Source organism: Salmo salar, chromosome ssa02 (genome assembly GCF_905237065.1).
Source record: "Salmo salar chromosome ssa02, Ssal_v3.1, whole genome shotgun sequence".
In the NCBI taxonomy this organism is placed as follows: Eukaryota; Metazoa; Chordata; class Actinopteri; order Salmoniformes; family Salmonidae; genus Salmo; species Salmo salar.
The window spans coordinates 37,546,110-37,566,157 of record NC_059443.1 but is presented as its reverse complement, the minus strand read 5'-3'; the positions used below and the strand labels follow the sequence as shown (position 1 = coordinate 37,566,157).

The 20,048-nt window shown below is 40.6% G+C and overlaps 1 protein-coding gene across 3 annotated transcripts in view; it reads left to right on the top strand.

Annotated features, from left to right (window-relative positions):
• Positions 1 to 20,048, top strand: part of LOC106582276 (alkylglycerol monooxygenase) — a 43,421-nt gene that overhangs the window by 5,935 nt on the left and 17,438 nt on the right. For 2 of the 3 annotated variants that reach the window (XM_045703504.1, XM_045703491.1), the window contains exons 4-12: positions 8,195 to 8,298; positions 9,221 to 9,349; positions 11,768 to 11,834; positions 11,953 to 12,018; positions 12,101 to 12,180; positions 13,243 to 13,377; positions 14,741 to 14,857; positions 17,851 to 17,933; positions 18,217 to 18,319. In XM_045703504.1, coding sequence (XP_045559460.1) covers positions 8,195 to 8,298; positions 9,221 to 9,349; positions 11,768 to 11,834; positions 11,953 to 12,018; positions 12,101 to 12,180; positions 13,243 to 13,377; positions 14,741 to 14,857; positions 17,851 to 17,933; positions 18,217 to 18,319 — 884 coding nt within the window. The remainder of the gene's footprint in view (positions 1 to 8,194; positions 8,299 to 9,220; positions 9,350 to 11,767; positions 11,835 to 11,952; positions 12,019 to 12,100; positions 12,181 to 13,242; positions 13,378 to 14,740; positions 14,858 to 17,850; positions 17,934 to 18,216; positions 18,320 to 20,048) is intronic. The other variant, XM_014165187.2, reaches the window with a different exon arrangement.

Genomic DNA, 20,048 nt, shown 5'->3' with positions numbered 1-20,048 from the left:
CTTATCACTTCAACTGCAGTTTGTACTGGACAATGATAATCTTAGCACCCAGAACAAAATCTCACATGTCCCACTGGACACAGATGTCAAATCAACGTCTATTCCACAGTGGTTGAATGTCATTTCAGCGAAATGACATGGAAACAACGTTGATTCAACCAGTGTGTGCCCGGTGTTGAATGACAATGCAGAAATAACGTTTTTTTTTCTTCTGACACACAACTTGCTTGGCAGCAGCAACATTGTGTTTGTGTGCTAAATTGTAGCTCAGAGGCACATCAAAGCCTGCTCCAGATCTTTCCCTAATCCAATATGTCTGGCTTAAAGTCCAGACTGTCCCTGTGTTGACATTTGAGTCATGGGTCAATATAAACTGTGTTTTTGAAGGTGGGTATGACACCTACCAACTGTATTGTATGATCGAAAATGACCCCTGCCAGTGCCAGCTTGTCTGATTGAGTGGTCTGCCTGTCTAGAAAACATGTAAACAAACCTCCCACGGAGGTTTATTACCCTCAACGGAAGGTCGTTAACCTTAGCTAAGCCGGTTTTTATTGTGGCATATGAAGGTAGATGACACTCTTCTCAGGCTAAGTGGATTGTAGCGATAGGTTACATAAATATCAGCCGCAATTCTGCCTATTTTACCTTATTTGTATAGTCACCATGGCGATTGATCTCAATAGCATTTCACTAGTCCTGATTTAGAATTTGTACAGTATATTGTAATGAAGTGCTTGTGTATGTCATTCTCTCATTCTCTCCATTGTTTAAAACAATTATTCAAACATTATTATATAGCTCTGGTTTATTTGGTCAGATTTTATTTTTGAAGTGTGGTATGATATTTATGTCTCGAAACTTTCCACTTACTTTCATTTCCTCCACTCCAGCTTTGACTTGCTTGTATGGAACTTAGTGGGGTCACAGTTAATTCTCTGGTGCCTGGCCACTGCACTCGGTCAGGATAGAAGGACAGAAGCTTTTCCCCTTAGCTACCAGAGGGAGCTACCTCCCTCACCGCAGAACAGGCCAGACCCAGTCTTCATTCACTCTTCATTCTGGCCCGGTGAGGTCATCTTGGTTAACCATTTGTTGACCTCCTGGCCTATTCCAGGGTATAGTTTGACCAATGCAAAGTTCTCATTTCCGTATTGGTTGTTGTCTGTGTAAGTGAATGTCTACAGTATATAAGGCAGTAGACATGTACCTGAATTTAGTTGTAATAATCATTAAGAGACAAGGATAATTTAGCTCTTGTAATTACACAAGTATGAAAGCTAACAATGTGTATCTACATTTAATTTCATGACTTTCCTCTATTTTATAATGTTCTGGTATGACACATCAAACAGTTTAAATAGTAAATGTCTGCATCAATTGAGCATGTGAAAATGTATCTGCCATTCTATTCTGTCAAAACATACGTCCTATAAATCTCAATACTGTGATAAAAGTGAAATTACAATAGAAAACTGTGAAGAGGGCAGAGTGAAATCCTCCATTGTGAAATGTGAATCCTAATTAGAAGAAATGTAAAATACGAATGTGGATTTGAACAGTTTTATGGCCATTTCATAGTTTCCCCTCATGTCACTTGAAAGGACAGTCTCATTATAATTGAATGGAAAGAGCTTTGAAAGTAAAAAGTCGGCCTCTCTTCGCTGATGCCGTCTTTATTGAGAAGACATTACTTGCCCTTGCTCTGGGCAGCCAGTTAGCTCTTGGGGATAGGGACCAGAGAACAAAATGGCCATAGTCTCCAGGCATTTAAGGTTAGAGGCCCTCTTAAAACTGTCTGTAGGCATTCTTTATGACAGAGTTAATACAGAGTAAAGTGAATGGCAAAGTAAAGCACAATTAACATGTAATATATTTTATTCAATCCCCTAGTCAATGCTTGGTTAAGGTTCAACGAGAGGCACTGTCACAGGGGAGCTACACTGGGGCGTCGCGAAAACAGTTGGTTTTTAGCTGTTAAAACGCATACAGTAGTTTTTGCCGGCGTGAGCAGAGAGCAAGCCACTTTCTCAACTGTTCTCGGGCATTGAATAATCCACATATATAACCTTAGAACCATTCATAGTACTCCCAGTCCTAATCTCACCACTATCTCCTCACTGTGCTCTGACTTTCTGTTAGGTAGTTCTGCATTTTTTACCCTGTGTCATTTTCCAGTCACCACCTCTGTTTTCTATGCTGGCATGTATCTCTGCCAGTAGTCCTACCAGTGCAATCTGTTATTACTCTAACCTTGTTCCAACAGCAAGGCCTCTCTCCTCATCAGTAGACTGGCAGACCATTGAAAATATATTATTTACGGATGCTTGCATCGTTTGTATGCTAACTCACTTGTAGAAATATCTTCTAAGGTAAGCTGCGTAGGGAATCATGTACTGTACCATGTTTTGTTTTTCATTTGACCTCTTCCAAAGTGATGACATTTGCTTATTATTGATTGTCTTTCACAGTCTTCTTTCCACCCGAGTAATTATACAGTCCAGAGACAGTTATGTTCAGAAAGCAATATGCTTTTTGGTGGTACAGAGTTGAAATGGGAAGTTATTTTGGCAGGATGCGGCTGACTTGTTGACAGTCCTGTTGATTCTGTTTATTCTCCTCTAACCTACAGATATAGGATCTTAATTTGATCACTCTTTTGTTGCTGACAATTTTCTGAGATTTGTGTGATTTACATAAATTCACTGAAAACCCATACCAACACATGGTTATTTTAACAGTATTGCACTTCTCATATAGCCTAATTTTGGCCAGCTATTAGCCTAACTACCCATCAAGCAACATTGTGGACTAAACATTCAAATCCTGGTGCTGTGGGATTATTTTGCTGTGACAATATAGGTCAAATTAAAATCCTACATCTGTATAAATCACACTAATACCTAGTATCATCCCAGAACACATCTATATCCAGCCAGCTTTCCTAAACCACAGATCAGAACCACAGGTCTCCCTCACATTGGTTCTACGTGAGATCATGGATGTAGAGGAGTTTCACCACACCAGCTTTCGTCTGTATACTTCACCAGCTTAATTCATATCAAAATATGTCCCCATCGGGAGATCTGTTTGCTCTGTTCTCATACAGTTGTAGCTACAGTAGTATTAACACATACTCATGTTACTGTACAGGGACAGTTGGTACAGTACTCCAAGTATACTGTAAAAAAATGGACTGTGTCAACTCCGGATTAGCATGAAGACTAACTTCTTGTAATCCATGAAGGTATTTGGTTCATTTTAGCACCCTGATTGAAGGTGGCACTGGATACACACAACTGGATACACAGCTCAAAAGCAGTTTAATTCCTATTTACCTGTCACATTAGTCGCCATTATAGTTTTCAGTTGACAGGGGGGATAATATATGGGGGTATATTTCTGCCAATATTACTGTAAATATAAAAAATCTTCCCCCACAATAGTTCTTTCTCATAAAAAAAAAGCCATGACTCATAGTCTACGCTGTACTGATGACAGCCTTCACCTGAGATAATGTTTTCAGGTGGGTTGCAACTGGGTGCCTGTGTTTCACTCTCTATAGCCTCCTGTTCTGTGTGTGTGCCTGGCCTGGCCGTCCTCTCTCTCTACAGTACCATAGCCTAGCCCTACAGACAGCAGCAGTTGTCAAGACAAACAGATCTGGTCATCGCTGCGCTGCACCGGGGCTGGGGTTGCTGGGGCTGTGGCGTCCCTGAGGAGGCTTGGCTGATCTGAATGTTATTGTTTTAAAATGAGCTCCTTTTGGCCGTGCGGCGGGGCGGGTGTTAACCTACTGGTGGCCAGGGCTTCATAACTATTCTCTGTGACTGGAAGCTCCTGGCCCGGTGCAGGTTGGAGGGTTGGAGTGTGTACAAAAGAACCAAACCCGGTCGCTCAGGATGTGGGGGCGCTCACCGTGCTACAAGAGACCCGGGCTGCTAGCACCTCTGGGACCCAGGGATAATATCAACAATGGCTAGCAGGCCACGAAGCTCAGCTCACTGTCTGAGAGAGTGTGTGTGTGTGGGGGGGGAGGGGGGGGGTATTTGTCTGTACAGTATGTGTGCTTAGAGGGGCTAGACTGGGCTAAGTAAGGAAAAACAGTCTTCCTGATGAGCTAAGTTAAGCACTCTGTGGCCCAGGGGTCTTCTGCCCTCATGTTTAGTCATTTGCAACTGTCACTTTTGTTTTTGTAGGACAGACAAGTGTCCCTAATGATGTTGACAGGAAAGGTGAATCATGGTTTACATTCTCATTTTAGTAATTTAGCAGACACTCTTATCCAGAGCAACTTACAGTAGTGAGTGCATACATTTCATGCATTTTTTTTGTTTTTTTGTACTGGCCTCTCGTGGGAATCAAACCCACAACCCTGGCGTTGCACACACCATGCTCTACCAACTGAGCCACAGGGAAGTTTCGATACTTGTTTCGATAGGTTTAGTGGGATACCTATCAAAACAGAGCTTGGACACATTGGTGATCAGGTGTAAATAATGTACTGTATTACCTATACATGAAACATTTTCATTAATATGTCGTTTCTGTAACAAGATTAGTTTGGATTTAGATGAATAGACTTATGTTGCAGTGGCACTAAGACATGAATTACAGGTTATGAATCGTATGTGCTTGACATAGAGTCACTCACAAGTCACTGTTGATTGGGAGAAAATGAAGTAAGAATTCCTCAGAATCCAGAATTCTCTTTAAGTGGGCCTGACTTAGTGTGTGTGTGTGTGTGTGTGTGTGTGTGTGTGTGTGTGTGTGTGTGTGTGTGTGTGTGTGTGTGTGTGTGTGTGTGTGTGCGTGAGACTGGGGATTGAGGACAGCATGAAGTATTGCAGTGACAGGGGGGAGCTAGTCGTCTGTCCCAGGGTAGGGGTTATTGTGTTATAGTTGGCACTTCATGTAAGGACCTCCAATCCAAACACTGAAGGCCCTTTACAGGCCATTACGAACGTGATTGACAGGGCACCCAACCACTCGGAGGACTGCCGATCAAAGACAAAACGTTATGCCAAGGTCTGGTCACGGAGGGTGGCAATTCAAGCAGTCGATTATTGTTGCTTTAAAATAGTCTGTGTTCTATTGATTTGGGACTATAGGCTATAACAGATGTCCCACTATAGCTGTTGGTGACCTTATTATCTTTCTGTAGGTTGATAAATTAAAGGGGAAAAAAAGAACAAATATATGTTTTATTGTCACCTACTGGATAGGTGCAGTGAAATGGGTTGTTTTACAGGGTCAGCCATAGTAGTACAGCGCCCCTGGAGAAAATTAGAGTTCAGTGCCTTGCTCAAGGGCACAGACAGATTTTTCCCCTTGTCGGCTCAGGTATTCGAACCAGCGACCTTTCGTTTACTGGCCCAACGCAATTATTAATACATGACTTAGTAATCACCTGTTGTTGCATCTTTCCAGAATTACACAACGTTTAAATGGGACTTTGGATTGTAGTACTCTGTGTTTATGACATATCTTACATAAGCACAGTCCTTGGAACTGTAGTTACAGGTTAAATATGGTCTTGTTTGATCAAAGTCCAACTCGCTCTCACCTAGAGCTGGGCAATATGGACTAAAATCCAAATTGCGATAAATTGCCTGAACAATAAATAGAATGATACGTTTATAACAATGTGCACTGCATTTTTTTATATTTTATTGTCCTTTAAACTGCCACTAGTTTGATGGTTGTAGCCATCAATTGTCCCAGTAACAATCACCAATAGCAAACTTATTTCATTTCACATTTCTCTAGCCTAGGCTACTTATCGTTATGAACGATATCAGCAAAACGCCTGCGAATAAGTGGTTGGTATTGTCGGTGTCAATCATTTTTGGGTTTATCGTCCAAACTCTACTCTCACCTCAGTCCACACACCTGTGTGACCTGAAGTCATATGATGCACATTGCAGCACATTAGTAGCGCGTGTTTCTAAGAGGTGTAATGTTAACCCACTACCATTCAAACCAAACCTACAGAGATTCTTCCCTGAGAAATACAGACCTGACCATATTATTATTACTTCCATTGACTGTCTCTGTTCCGTTTTGCATATTAGCGCGTCATTATTTACTCATCACTGATATTCAAAAAAATCTGCAAAGCCCAACTTGAGACCTGTGGATGTGATTCTGCGTTTCTGCTCTTGGTGGGAAAGGTTCTCTGTGGCATTCGTTCTCATCATTAAAGGAGTTCCCTCCTGAATAAGGCCTGCCAAACTATGCAATGTCCCGCTGAGTCGCAGGATGAGGACATGGCTTGCAACGAAGCCTAGCAGTTCATACTTCCTACTAGTGACACCCAGCATTAATCTTAGCCCGCTCCGGCGCCTCAAACCAAAAAAAGGGGACTAGCAAAAAACCAACCAATGGCATTATAACTTCTTCTGTGTGTTTAACAGTTGATCTAGTTCCTCCATGGGCTCTGACAGGAAGGAGTGTAAAAGCACACGTAAACGACTGGAGTTATTACACATGTCGATTACTCTTTTTCTCTCTTTCTCATTCCTCTTACCCTCCTGTTCGGTTTATGGTGGAACTACAGATTGAAGTCTGTTCCGGAGAGTAGGGAAATTAAGTTTGAAATCCAACCCAGTAATATCATTGAACTTTTCAACCAAAATTGTACTCTCACTGTAGTTTGCACCATCTGTCCTCTCACACTAGCTGATAGCTTGTTGACGTTACAGAGGTGTCGAGTACTGGCAGGTGTTTTTTTTCTTCTAAGAGGTGAGAGGGTTCTCCCTGTCTCCTGGGCTTTAGGAGTTCCTCATAGACAAGGCTTTGCTGATTTTGATGGTTAGGCCGCAGCTTCTCGGACGTTTAATTTGAGGCGTTCGAGGACCGATCATGGCATTCTTTTCACAGACACCTACTGTACACACCTTCACACACACTTTCTACACGGTGTGTTTGTTCAGGTGGCGTCGGGTTTTATGGCTCTCTGTTTCGATAGAATTCACACATTTATGGCTCTCTGTTTCGATAGAATTCACACGTTTATTTAACACTGATAGAGCCATACAGTACCTTCAAGATGTCTCTTTAGAATGAACTCTCGAAATAGAACGAATGGAGAGCTAGCCCAGTGAGTATCCGCTCATCGTACGCATGACTATATTTAGCAGGCAAAAATGTGCCTCCCTACATTTTCAAAACCCAGCTTTGTTGTCAACTTTAATTAGAGTTGAATTAGTTGTTTGTGTTGTCATTTATCGTGTAATCATAGCACAATTGCACATCAGGGCTACCACATGGGATTTTAATGGGCATTGAGTAACTTTCACTGCTTTTAATGAAAAGTACACGTTACTATAGATAGCCTATATGGGGGCTTTGTGGTCCAGACTTAGCAAAGGTTCCTCTACTCCCATGTAGATGAAGCCAAAGCGTTTGAGGGGTGCCACTGCCAAAGAGCACAGAGAAATGGGTGGTCCGGAAACAGCTCGGAGATCCAGTGAAACTTAACAAGCGTGTTGCTTTGGATGTTAAAATGAAGTGTAATAGTAATATTAATGTACCAAGTATCACAACACAGCAGAGGAATGTAAACTGCAGCACAGGGACATGGCTGGATGGCCAACAGCTGTAGACTAATGCTTTTATATCCTAGTTGTCATAATATCGTAATGTCCTCCTATGGTTTGCTAGATTCTTGTTTTGCTATATTTTCTAAAGACTGGCAATGAGTGTTGTAAGTTGTTTTAAAAATGAGGATTGCTGATACCTTTTTATTCAATTCAATTATGCAATTCCATTCATGAATTCAATTTCTTCATTTTTTGATTCAATAAATTCGAAGAGTGCAAGCGATGACATGCATGTGCAGTAGCTGTGCAAAACGCACAGGCTTTGAAGTGGCAAAATGCAACTTTTTGGGCGATTTCTACATTGTGCACCTTTAAACCTGTACAGTATTGGAAGTAATGTACTGTTTGCGCTTTGCAATTGCTCCTCATGGTCATTAACAAACTAAAAGCAGGTCACTTTGTAACAGTATGAGATTAAGAGATTGAATTGTTAGACAGTGTTACAGTATGTGATGCCCTGTCTATCTGTTGCCAACTCTGTGTGTGTGTGTGTGTGTGTGTGTGTGTGTGTGTGTGTGTGTGTGTGTGTGTGTGTGTGTGTGTGTGTGTGTGTGTGTGTGTGTGTGTGTGTGTGTGTGGTCCCACAACAGAGTTTAACCTCCTGTGGGCTGCCCACCAGGTCCACCACAGCTCAGAGTACTACAACCTTTCCACAGCCCTCAGACAATCCCTCACACAGCAGTTCTCATCATGGGTAAGAGCCCTACTCAATCACTGGAACATCTATGCTATTTTATTCTATTGTATTGTGAAAAACATACTTTTGTGTGATGCTGGAGATGGCAAAAGTTGATAAAGAAAATCAGGTTTTATTGTCACACACCGGATAGATTCAGTGAAATGTGTTGTTTTACAGGGTAAGCCATAGTGCAAATTAGGGTTAAGTGCCTTGCTCAAGGATACATCGACTGATTTTTCACCTTGACGGCTCAGGTATTCAAACCAGCGACCTTTTGGTTACTGGTCCAGCGCTCTAAACGCTGGGCTACCTGCCGCATTAGAAATGCAGATAAGTCCAACATTTGCTCCTTCACCACAATGTATGCTGTGTTATGCACGAAGTATGGAATACTGTTCTTTATCCATAGTCATTGAGTACGTTTACATGTACACTAATAATTTAATATTAAACTGATGAACTGATTATGGCAGTAGTGCCGAGTTTGACATGACTCTGCTAGCCTTAATTGGCGTACCGTAATAAGTATACGCAATCTTTTGAATGATTAGGACATGTAAACACCTTAATCGTAGTTCTGGTGGTGTATTTGATATGCGCATGTGCTAGCATCAGCCAAGCGTGCCTCCCTCTTTAGCGCGAATGAAGTGTATTCAGAACAACTGAATGTATGCATCTTTTGAAGTAGTTTCACATACAAACTTTATATGTCCGAAGTCAGAATCAAATAGGCTTCTCAAAAACAACACTGTCGCTGGGGTAGAATGTTTATTTTGATTGGTGATTTCGGATGTGTCCATGTCAACAGGATTATTAGGGAAATTGTTTTTCTTGCAAAGCATCTAAACGATTCAATGGAACTGTTATATTAATCTGACTGTCCACAATGATCATCTTATTGTGTCCTTTTAACAATATTCATTGTGTCTGTCCTCAGGTGTTCTATCTCCCCATGGCGTTGGCAGTACCACCCTCTGTGTTCGCTGTTCACATCCAATTCAACCTGCTCTACCAGTTCTGGATCCACACTGAGGTAGATGTAGCCCACAGTACCACCCAGTCTCAGGTTACCATTATCTCTCCTCATTTAGGCCTGTTTGCTTATTTTCATGCCTAGTGAATGCGTCCCTGTTTAATGATGATTATTCATGTAGTCAATATTCTACAAGATTCATTATGCATATTTCCCAGTTACTGTAATAGCGTAAACTGTAAAATAATTCCGAGATGACTTTCAGTCAAAGTAGCTTTATCTCACTCTAGTCCCTATACTAACTGCTGTTAAGGGGAGCTCAAGACAAACCTGTTTAATACAAAATAATGAAATATTCCTAACAGAAGCAAGACCAATCATTCTCCTTTAAAGTGATTGGTTGTATCATTTTTACAATCCCCAATCATTCTCCTTTAAAGTGATTGGTTGTATCATTTTTACAATCCCCAATCATTCTCCTTTAAAGTGATTGCTTGTATCATTTTTACAATCCCCAATCATTCTCCTTTAAAGTGATTGGTTGTATCATTTTTACAATCCCCAATCATTCTCCTTTAAAGTGATTGGTTGTATCATTTTTACAATCCCCAATCATTCTCCTTTAAAGTGATTGGTTGTATCATTTTTACAATCCCCAATCATTCTCCTTTAAAGTGATTGCTTGTATCATTTTTACAATCCCCAATCATTCTCCTTTAAAGTGATTGGTTGTATCATTTTTACAATCCCCAATCATTCTCCTTTAAAGTGATTGGTTGTATCATTTTTACAATCCCCAATCATTCTCCTTTAAAGTGACTGGTAGTATCATTTTTACAATCTCCAATCATTCTCCTTTAAAGTGATTGGTAGTATCATTTTTACAATCCCCAATCATTCTCCTTTAAAGTGATTGGTTGTATCATTTTTACAATCCCCAATCATTCTCCTTTAAAGTGACTGGTAGTATCATTTTTACAATCCCCAATCATTCTCCTTTAAAGTGACTGGTAGTATCATTTTTACAATCCCCAATCATTCTCCTTTAAAGTGACTGGTAGTATCATTTTTACAATCCCCAATCATTCTCCTTTAAAGTGATTGGTAGTATCATTTTTACAATCCCCAATCATTCTCCTTTAAAGTGACTGGTAGTATCATTTTTACAATCCCCAATCATTCTCCTTTAAAGTGACTGGTAGTATCATTTTTACAATCCCCAATCATTCTCCTTTAAAGTGACTGGTAGTATCATTTTTACAATCCCCAATCATTCTCCTTTAAAGTGACTGGTAGTATCATTTTTACAATCCCCAATCATTCTCCTTTAAAGTGACTGGTAGTATCATTTTTACAATCCCCAATCGTTAGGGGAATGAATGGAGTTGGAATCACTTCCATCTTTTAGTACACTATTAGTGAAAACAGTCATAAAATCACCATTTTCTGAGGGAATAATTTATGATTTCTTTATAGACTTTTTTGATGTTGAATAATTTATTGGCATGCGATTCCCAGACCTGATCTGGGAATGAAAAAGTTTGAGTGAAGCTGCAAAAACCTTTTCATTCAAGATTAAACTCTGGCTGTTGCCAGACCACTCATTACATGGAAATAATGAATCATTTAAAATCATTTCCCAGACTGACTGTACAATCAGTGGTAGACTTTAACATCAAAATGTCTGTAAAAGTTGCACCCAAAGAAAAATCAGATTCTTCTGAAATATATGCCTTATGGCATGATCTGTAAGGATTTTCTGTGTGTGTGTGTGTGTGTGTGTGTGTGTGTGTGTGTGTGTGTGTGTGTGTGTGTGTGTGTCCGTCTGCTTAATAGAGTGATTGAACAGCCATACGTGTCAGATTATGAATGACTGAGATATTGTTTTGGAATGCTTGTGCATGCATTCATTTGTCTGTCTGGAAGGAAGTGTGTGCGTTCATATGAGCTAGTAACTACTATTACAAGCATGCCTGTATGCATATGTGTATGTTCAAGTGTATGTAAGAGCATTATCAACATTTATCAACTTATTTGTATTACTTTTAAATCTTTTTAATGACTTTTAATCTTATTAACACTTTGTTCTAGCTAGCTATTTGTGTAGGTAGCTATCAAGTAAACACAAACTGCTTTTTGGTCTTGGCACCGCTCTCCATCCTAGTGTTGCTTTTACTTCCATTTTATAAATATTGTTCTTTCCATCTGGGAATTTGGCCAACTCACGATTTCTGTCATTAGACCTCACTCATCAAATAAGAAAATGCTTTAGTCTTATAAAAAAGGTTTCTAGCCAGATACATTTAGTTGCTACTGTATGTTAACCAAATTGCCAAAAAAGACCCAAGGAGTGCACTACCAGTTAAAACATACATTTGCGAGAAACCTCTATTAAAATCGTTTTTTAATCCAGGACTAGGTTTAATCTATGTCCAGCCCAAATTGTGGCAACTAGGCTATACATTTTTGTATTATTTTTTGTTTAATGTATATACATTCTCTGTCTTTCAGGTGATCAGAGATATGGGACCTCTGGAGTGGGTCCTAAACACCCCCAGTCACCACAGAGTTCACCACGGTAAGAAAGAAAGCCTCTTCTTCTCTCTCAAACACACTTATTCTTACCATATTTGACGTGAGCTGATCAGTGCAGAGTTGGCGAAAAAGGAAAATGATGTGTTGCATTTCATTGGCAGGGCGAAATGAATATTGCATTGATAAGAATTACGGGGGAGCTCTGATAATATGGGACAGACTATTCGGTAAGTAAATGTTCACAGGGTGAGTGCTTGTTGTAATATGGCATTGTCGTTATAACTACAATCTCTTATTTTGATTTATCAGGTACCTTTGCTCCAGAGGGCGATAAAGTTGTCTACGGTCTCGTACACAAAATAAACACATTTGAAATCCTCCATATTCAGGTTAGTCCCAAGAGAAAATACAAAATACAAGATCATTTTCTTATTTTCTGTGTTTTATTTTGCACACTGTAAGATATAAACTACTAGACTATAAATGCATATACAAGCTATCAAAGAGCAAATTGTCACAGTGTTTAGACTGAGCTGACACTGCATGCAAACTGTCTGATTGTTCCTGTATTACATCAGTGGAATCAAACCATTTGTAGAGCAGTTACTCTGTCAGTATATACAAGTAAATGTTACCACTGGAACAGCCATGTTACTCTCAGTCAGTATATACAAGTAAATGTTACCACTGGAACAGCCATGTTACTCTCAGTCAGTATATACAAGTAAATGTTACCACTGGAACAGCCATGTTACTCTCAGTCAGTATATACAAGTAAATGTTACCACTGGAACAGCCATGTTACTCTCAGTCAGTATATACAAGTACATGTTCCCACTGGAACAGCCATGTTACTCTCAGTCAGTATATACAAGTAAATGTTACCACTGGAACAGCCATGTTACTCTCAGTCAGTATATACAAGTAAATGTTACCACTGGAACAGCCATGTTACTCTCAGTCAGTATATACAAGTAAATGTTACCACTGGAACAGCCATGTTACTCTCAGTCAGTATATACAAGTAAATGTTACCACTGGAACAGCCATGTTACTCTCAGTCAGTATATACAAGTAAATGTTACCACTGGAACAGCCATGTTACTCTCAGTCAGTATATACAAGTAAATGTTACCACTGGAACAGCCATGCTGTAACCATAACATTATTACGCAACTTTAAACAAACCGCCCAGCAGAGGTGAAAGAATCCAATAAAATTAAATACTAGAAGTTGTGTTTGATTATTTTCTCTGCATTTACCGCTGGCAACTTACCGCACGAGCCATCCCTCCCAAATGGAGGGACGTTCTCGACACAGTATTAATTAACGCACAGATTAGCATTGACAACCATGAATATGTAGTAATATCAGGGCTTTTATAGTAAAACTTCTTATGTTATATAATGTGACTGTAATGTGACGGTATATCTTTTATATTTTTCCTTTAGTTCCATTACTATAAATACTTGTGGAGGAGGTTCAACAGATACAAGAATATCTTCAATAAATTGGGCGTCCTCTGGAAAGGACCAAGTTGGAAACCTGGCAAACCAAGGCTGGGTGATCACGCAGAGGTGCCCGAGGTATTGCCACATTCAAAATGAAGACACATTTTGTCATTAGAGGGAGAGAGAAAACGAGAGAGCGATAGTGAGAGAGGGTGTGTAAGACGTGGGGAATCATGGAGAGAAAGAGAGTGTGAAGAGGGAGTTGAAGACAGTGTTCTAGCATTTTTGGTGTATCTGCATTCCCAAAAGGGACACATTTGACACTTTCATTCTTCATTACCTATCACTATGACGTAAAGAAAAACACTATCCTTACTATCCAAATGACTCACAGTGTTCTCACATGAAAGATTCACATTTTACACAGCCTTTACAATGAAACACCACACCAAATACATCATTTTTAAAAATGTTGTATTTAACCTTTATTTAACTAGGCAAGTCAGTTAAGAACAAATTCTTATTGACAATGACGGCCTAGGAACAGTGGGTTAACTGCCTTGTTCAGGGGCAGAATTACATATTTTTTACCTTGTCAGCTCAGGGATTTGATCTAGCAACCTTTCGGTTGCTGGCCCAACGCTCTAACCACTAGGCTACCTGCCACCCCAAAAGGGGGGAACACAATAAGCTAATTTTCACTTTAAATAGTAAGTCTGTGGGTACCCTGCTAGGGATCAAAAGGGTGTGTGTGTGTGTGTGTGTGTGTGTGTGTGTGTGTGTGTGTGTGTGTGTGTGTGTGTGTGTGTGTGTGTGTGTGTGTGTGTGTGTGTGTGTGTGTGTGTGTGTTACTATAGTGCCAGTCAGGAGCCCCAGCGGTTGGCTTTGAAATAGTGCTGATGGTGGCACATATTTAGGCCCTTCACACTTAAAAAAAACCTCCACCCCTCGACTTTATGATTAAATTGGCCCCTTAACTCTTGCATGGTGATTCTAAACATGTGGAGGGTGCTGGAATTTGACTGAAATATCTTGAAAGGCTTGCCATTGTAGGCCTAGACGGGTGCGTTGATATTTTCTAAGGAGAGAGTGAGAGAGAAAGAGAGAGAGTGAGAGAGAGAGAGTCAGGGTCGAATGTGTTGGCTTTTGAGGCTAAGCAGAGCTGTGGGCTGGAACACCTACAAGGGTAGTGATGTGAAGGAAATCCACATGGGGCTAACTCACCCAAGACCCCTGGAAACCCCCTGCAAGAAACCTGTAACAATTCAACATGTAGTTCTCTACAATTTGGTGTTTTAAACAAAGTTTAAGGTACATACAGTATAGATGTTCTGTAGTGAATCATTTCAAAGTATCTTATTATCTGCGAACAGACAAGCCATGACAATATGGCCAGTTAAAAAATTGTAGCATTCAGGAATGATGTTTTATTGTATTATCTTTTTGCTTAGCTGTATTATATTGCTGTTTTAATATTTCTGATTTATGTCATTGACAGGTTACTGGAGAAGAGCTGCCATACAATCCCAGTTGGCCTCTTGCTCTGAAAGTCTATGTCTGCATACATGGTCTAATGTTGTTGGGTGTTTACCAGGATCTGTTTGAGTCAAGGCTGGTATGTATTGTCAATCCCAAGAGTTACCAGTCATAGATAATCAACTGGGATTGAAAACACATGGGCTCTATCTTATTTTAGCCATTTGAAATAATGTAATTTTCATTTTCTTTGAAGGAACGAAGTCACAAACATTCTGTTTATTTTAGCTTATGACATTCTTCATTGGGTTGTTTTTCTACGGTATTTACCCAGAAAAATAGTGGCTCGGCTACCATCAAGTCAGAATGACTCACTGTCAGTCCTCTTTAAAATAACCTTTGTCTATTATTTTCCACTCTCAGAGCCAAAATCCCCCCCCCTTCAAAAAAATTCAAGTCAGGTTTCCTCAGTAGTTATCTTTGGACTGCTTTTTTCCCCAGGCATAGTTTTGGTTAGCCAAAATGTGCTGTCCCGCCCAGCCCTTCAAACTGAGACAAAATGGCCTGTCTTCATGTGATTCCTACCTCCATGGTGTTCCCTTAGTTGTGGTCCTCCCTCCACATAGGCCCACAGTCAAAGAGTTCCCTCCTGTTATTGGCCACCAGCGCATGAAACAGCAGCATAGCAGCTGGTGGTCTAACAGTGAACACAAACGCCTTAATTGCCAAGTCAACCATTTCCCAACCATTTCCCAACCCAACTAGCCTTTAGAATGCTGTAATCGGGATTTCCAGGGAAAATAACAAAGTTAAGACCTTGGCCTGACTATAACTCATGTCCATGTATGTATGTATACCTCCATGTTCACTAGGCACGTATTTACCGTGACTATTGATGATGCAGCGTAGCACAATTTATGGTCTTAGTGTTAATTCAAAGATGCACGGCCCTCGTGTCGCTACAAGATGCACGGCCCTCTTGTCGCTACAAGATGCACGGCCCTCGTGTCGCTACAAGATGCACGGCCCTCGTGTCGCTACAAGATGCGCAGCCCTCATGTCGCTACAAGATGCACGGCCCCCTATTTCAGGTTGGGTAATTTTACGATGAGAACAGACAGGTAAATTGACCAAGTCGAAATGCTAATTCCTCAACTCAGAATCCAACCAATCTCTTGTCCTGAAAATAATAATGGTAGTGATGATAACCATGATAATAACAAGTTAATCTCCAGGTCTCTGGGGATATAGAAACAATAACATTATCAGTCCAGTGCTGGAGTCACTGAAGCACCAACAGATGGTGAATTTCTTTTATTTTCACTCACTGTTATTGTTGAAATATGATATGGGACAAAATCAAAAATGTGCGCACTGAGCCGGCATGAAAATCCAATCATTTAAGTTGAGTCTAGGGTCCATTCCCCCAGGGTAGAGATAGTCAAAGTAAAGATCATGTAACCTAACTGACCTGCTTTGTCTCCTGGGTAACAGTACCAGTGGGTGCAAGACAGCATAATAACCCAATCAAATGTAATAAATAAATAAAATACAATTACCAAATAATACAATGCTGAATAGATTGGTAATTCGCTTACAATAACTGTGTAGTTACTGTATTACTGCCAATGTAGACCTCGTCTGAAGCATTATTGACTGTAGTGATGGTTACGTTCACTGTGTGTCTTTGGAATCCATGTAATGGAAACACATTAGTATAGTTGATTCATAACCTCTTATTTGCCCCAATTGAATACATACAGTAGCGCCCTGCCTATACTTTCCCACGTGTGGGTTATGGGAATATGGGGTATAACGATTATAGGGCCTGTACCATATAAACATGAAGAAATACTACTTTATTGCTTCCTGCTGATATGTTGATGCCATGTATGGCCTGTTGGGAATGTACATTGTTGTGTATGTACTGCATGGAAGGAGACCAGTGAGGTTTGCATGTCAGGGCCTCTGGGTGGAGTGTTGAAGATCCAACCCCTGCTCTGGCAGACCAATCTAGTCCCTTAGGAGAAGCTAGTCTTACAGCTGTCTTTTAGGTTAGGAACTTAAGGCCATGTATTTTCACCACTCATGTATCCATCCACAGGTTGGGGTTGTCTGCGAACAAAACACAAACAGCTCACCAAGGTCAATGTCAATGTGTACAGTATAGGACTAGTGTTCTTCGTAGTGTTTGCTTTGGCTTGATGTGTAGCGGTACTGAGAGCTATGTAGCGCAGCGTCTTCCACTCTGGTCAAGTCCCTTAGCGGGACTCAACAGACATGGTCAGAGGTAATATCCCTATTATATTGAGCGTGAGAAAGGGAAAGGGGATACCTAGTCAGTTGCACAACTGAATGCCTTCAACCGAAACGTGTCTTCCACATTCCACCCAACCCTTCTGAATCAAGAGAGGTGCTGGGGCTGTTTTAATTGTGTGAGTCATGGTTACTGGCAAGACTCTACACTACATTGTGTAGAGGAGATAGATGTAATATAATAGCTTACTGGGCTATTAAAAGGAACAAGGTTCGTGACTTCACTCGTAGTCAAATCTCCTGTGCCCATAATTCACCATACAGATGCAGGATCTTAATTTGAGCCAGTTTGCTTCAACAGAAAAATTATCCTACAGCAAGAGGAAATGTGAATTATTATGTTGATTATAATTTATGGACATTTTTGTAGGGGTTGTGTAACGCCCTGGAGTCACACATAAGTGCATGTTTTTCCGTTGTGGTTTTGTGGGTAATTGTTTCTGTCATTGTGTTTCACCTGACAGGACTGGTTGGCTGTCAGTTTCTTGTTTTGTAATTGTATAGTGTTCCGTTTAAGAATTAAATATGATGAACACTAACTCCGCTGCATTTTGGTCCACTCTCTCTCATGGCAGTCGTTACAGGTTGATACATTTTCTGTAAGGGAAAATCAAGTCTGAAATTTCAAGGAGGAAAGACAAACATCAGAAGCCTTTTTAATCCTGAAATACAATTTAAGTTTTATATTTCCTGCATTGCATGAAAGTTCTCCTGCAACAGGGTTTTCAAATTAAGATCCTACGTCTGTACTTGATGTTTATGTATTTTTCCCATAACTTTTTCTCATGATAAGCATTATTTGTGTGTCTGTTATAGATTCTATCCCAGGTGACTGTTCTGATGATGACTGGCTACATTCTACTCAGTCTGACCTCCATTGGCTTCATCATTGACCAACGGTACTATACTGTCACATGTTACTGTACTGTTATCCATCACTGTAAATGGCTTGGAATTTGCACACACAGATTGGTCTTCTTCAAGGTTATGTGGTCCAACCTAATTTAAGTCTAACAATTTAGAAAATTGACATAGAAAAAAACTTCAATAATGACTGATCAATAGATTCTCTCATATCTATTGGATTTCAATACCATGACTGAATTGACTTGAATCAATTGAATCGAAATGCCACTTCAACCAGTTCCTTATTGGCGGTTGTTACGATCTTTCCCTATGCAGGCCAACGGCATCCATGTTGGAGTTGCTGCGCTGTGTTCTGATGATGATGCTGCTGCGATATGGCTACATGATGGCACCGGCACCACTGGTTGTGCCCATTGAGGTAGGAGACTGACCATGCTGCTACTACAAAACATTTTAGAAACCCCTTTTGGAGATGATACGATGTGCTAATCTAACATTTATGCCCTCGTCTGAGGCCATAGAGGTGTGATAACGGTATCCTACTGTAATGGAATGCTAGAGATTTAAGTAGGCATTTACCCAAACCATTTCATTGTCCCAAACATTTTACTAGAAAATACAGACATACTGTACGTGACAATGAGACCGAAACATACTTTCAGAGGTATCAATTAGTGTAATACAACCCTATTAACCAATCAATAACAATGTTGTTTTTAACGACGACCATGTCAAAGAATGTCAGAAAATAGTGCACCTAGCAGAATGCCCTCCAGGCGATGGTGGGGCGTGGTGTGTGGGGGGAGCTGCCACGTTGATGATGAGCGGAGTCGACAGCCAGTTTTTAGGGGCCATTAGACCTAGTTAGAGCATTGGCCCTTCCTGTAGCCAGCCATGCTCTGTGGATGAAGCTGCATTGTGTTTAGGTATAACAGTAGGCCACTACAGTAGAGTGTGTGTATCCCTGTATGAGTCCAGTGTGCCTCATTGTGTTTGTGCGTGTGTATGAGAGAGAGACCACGTGTGTGTGTGTGTGAACCGTCACTGGCTCCGGCCCCACATTTACCTGTGATGTATGACACTTGCGGTGGGGTTCTTGATCATGGCTGACCTTTCATTACTGGCCTCTCTCTCACTCCCTTGTTCCCTGCCATCCCAGGCAGTGCGAACTGCAACACTTCTGGAACCAATTAGTCTAGTCTGCCGCTAACCAAAGCTGGCTGATGAGATTCGCACGTGAGCGCTGCGGCTGAATCGCTACTTTTATTGCGTGACTCCACATCTGCACACTCAGGTGTTCAAAAAGGAGACGAGTTTTTTCAGACTTTTTTTTCTTCAAGATGATAAAAACATTTTCATTGTGATTTATTCACTAAATGCTACATGGCAGTATTTTCTACATGACATCTTTGTTTTATGTACTCTTTCTGCGAATGACTCATTAGGTCCTATTTGATGTCTCAGTATTTCAGTTGGAGCGTAATAAATGTTGCCTGTGCAAGTGGTGCCCATTGAAAAGAATTACGATTTTCATGAAACGTTTCCTGACTTTGTACCTTGTTCCCCATTACTACAAGTGAGGCAGCAAAGAAACCGAGGTACAGTAATGATATATTGTCCTGACGTGTGAGGTGAACGGCCAACTCAGTTGCTGGCGGGAGGTATTTTGAAGTCGCGCAGATCAATTAACGCTGGGGACTGAAAGTAGTCACTCATTCGATTCCACTATTAAAAAGAACTACAAAAAATAGGTTGAGTTGAAGCACTTAAAGCCCACTGGTCGTGATATACAGCACCCTTAAAGCTCACTGTGGTATTTATAGTGGCTCTGGAGATTTCCCTTGTAAAGCTGCAGGCTTGACCTGTAAACCAAGGCTGGGGTACCTCTCACCCTCCATTCCCCACCCACACCCAATGTCTGAGTAGCACACATGGAGCCAGGCTGTATTAGGTAGAATGGTGGTGTGTGGGCGGGCGTAAAGTGTGTATGTGAGAGAGAATGTGTGTGTGTGTGTGTATACACTGCCGTTCAAAAGTTTGGGGTCACTTAGAAATGTCCTTGTTTTTGAAAGAAAAGCAAAAAAAAATTGTCCGTTAAAATAACAGCAAATTGATCAGAAATACAGTGTAGACATTGTTAATGTTGT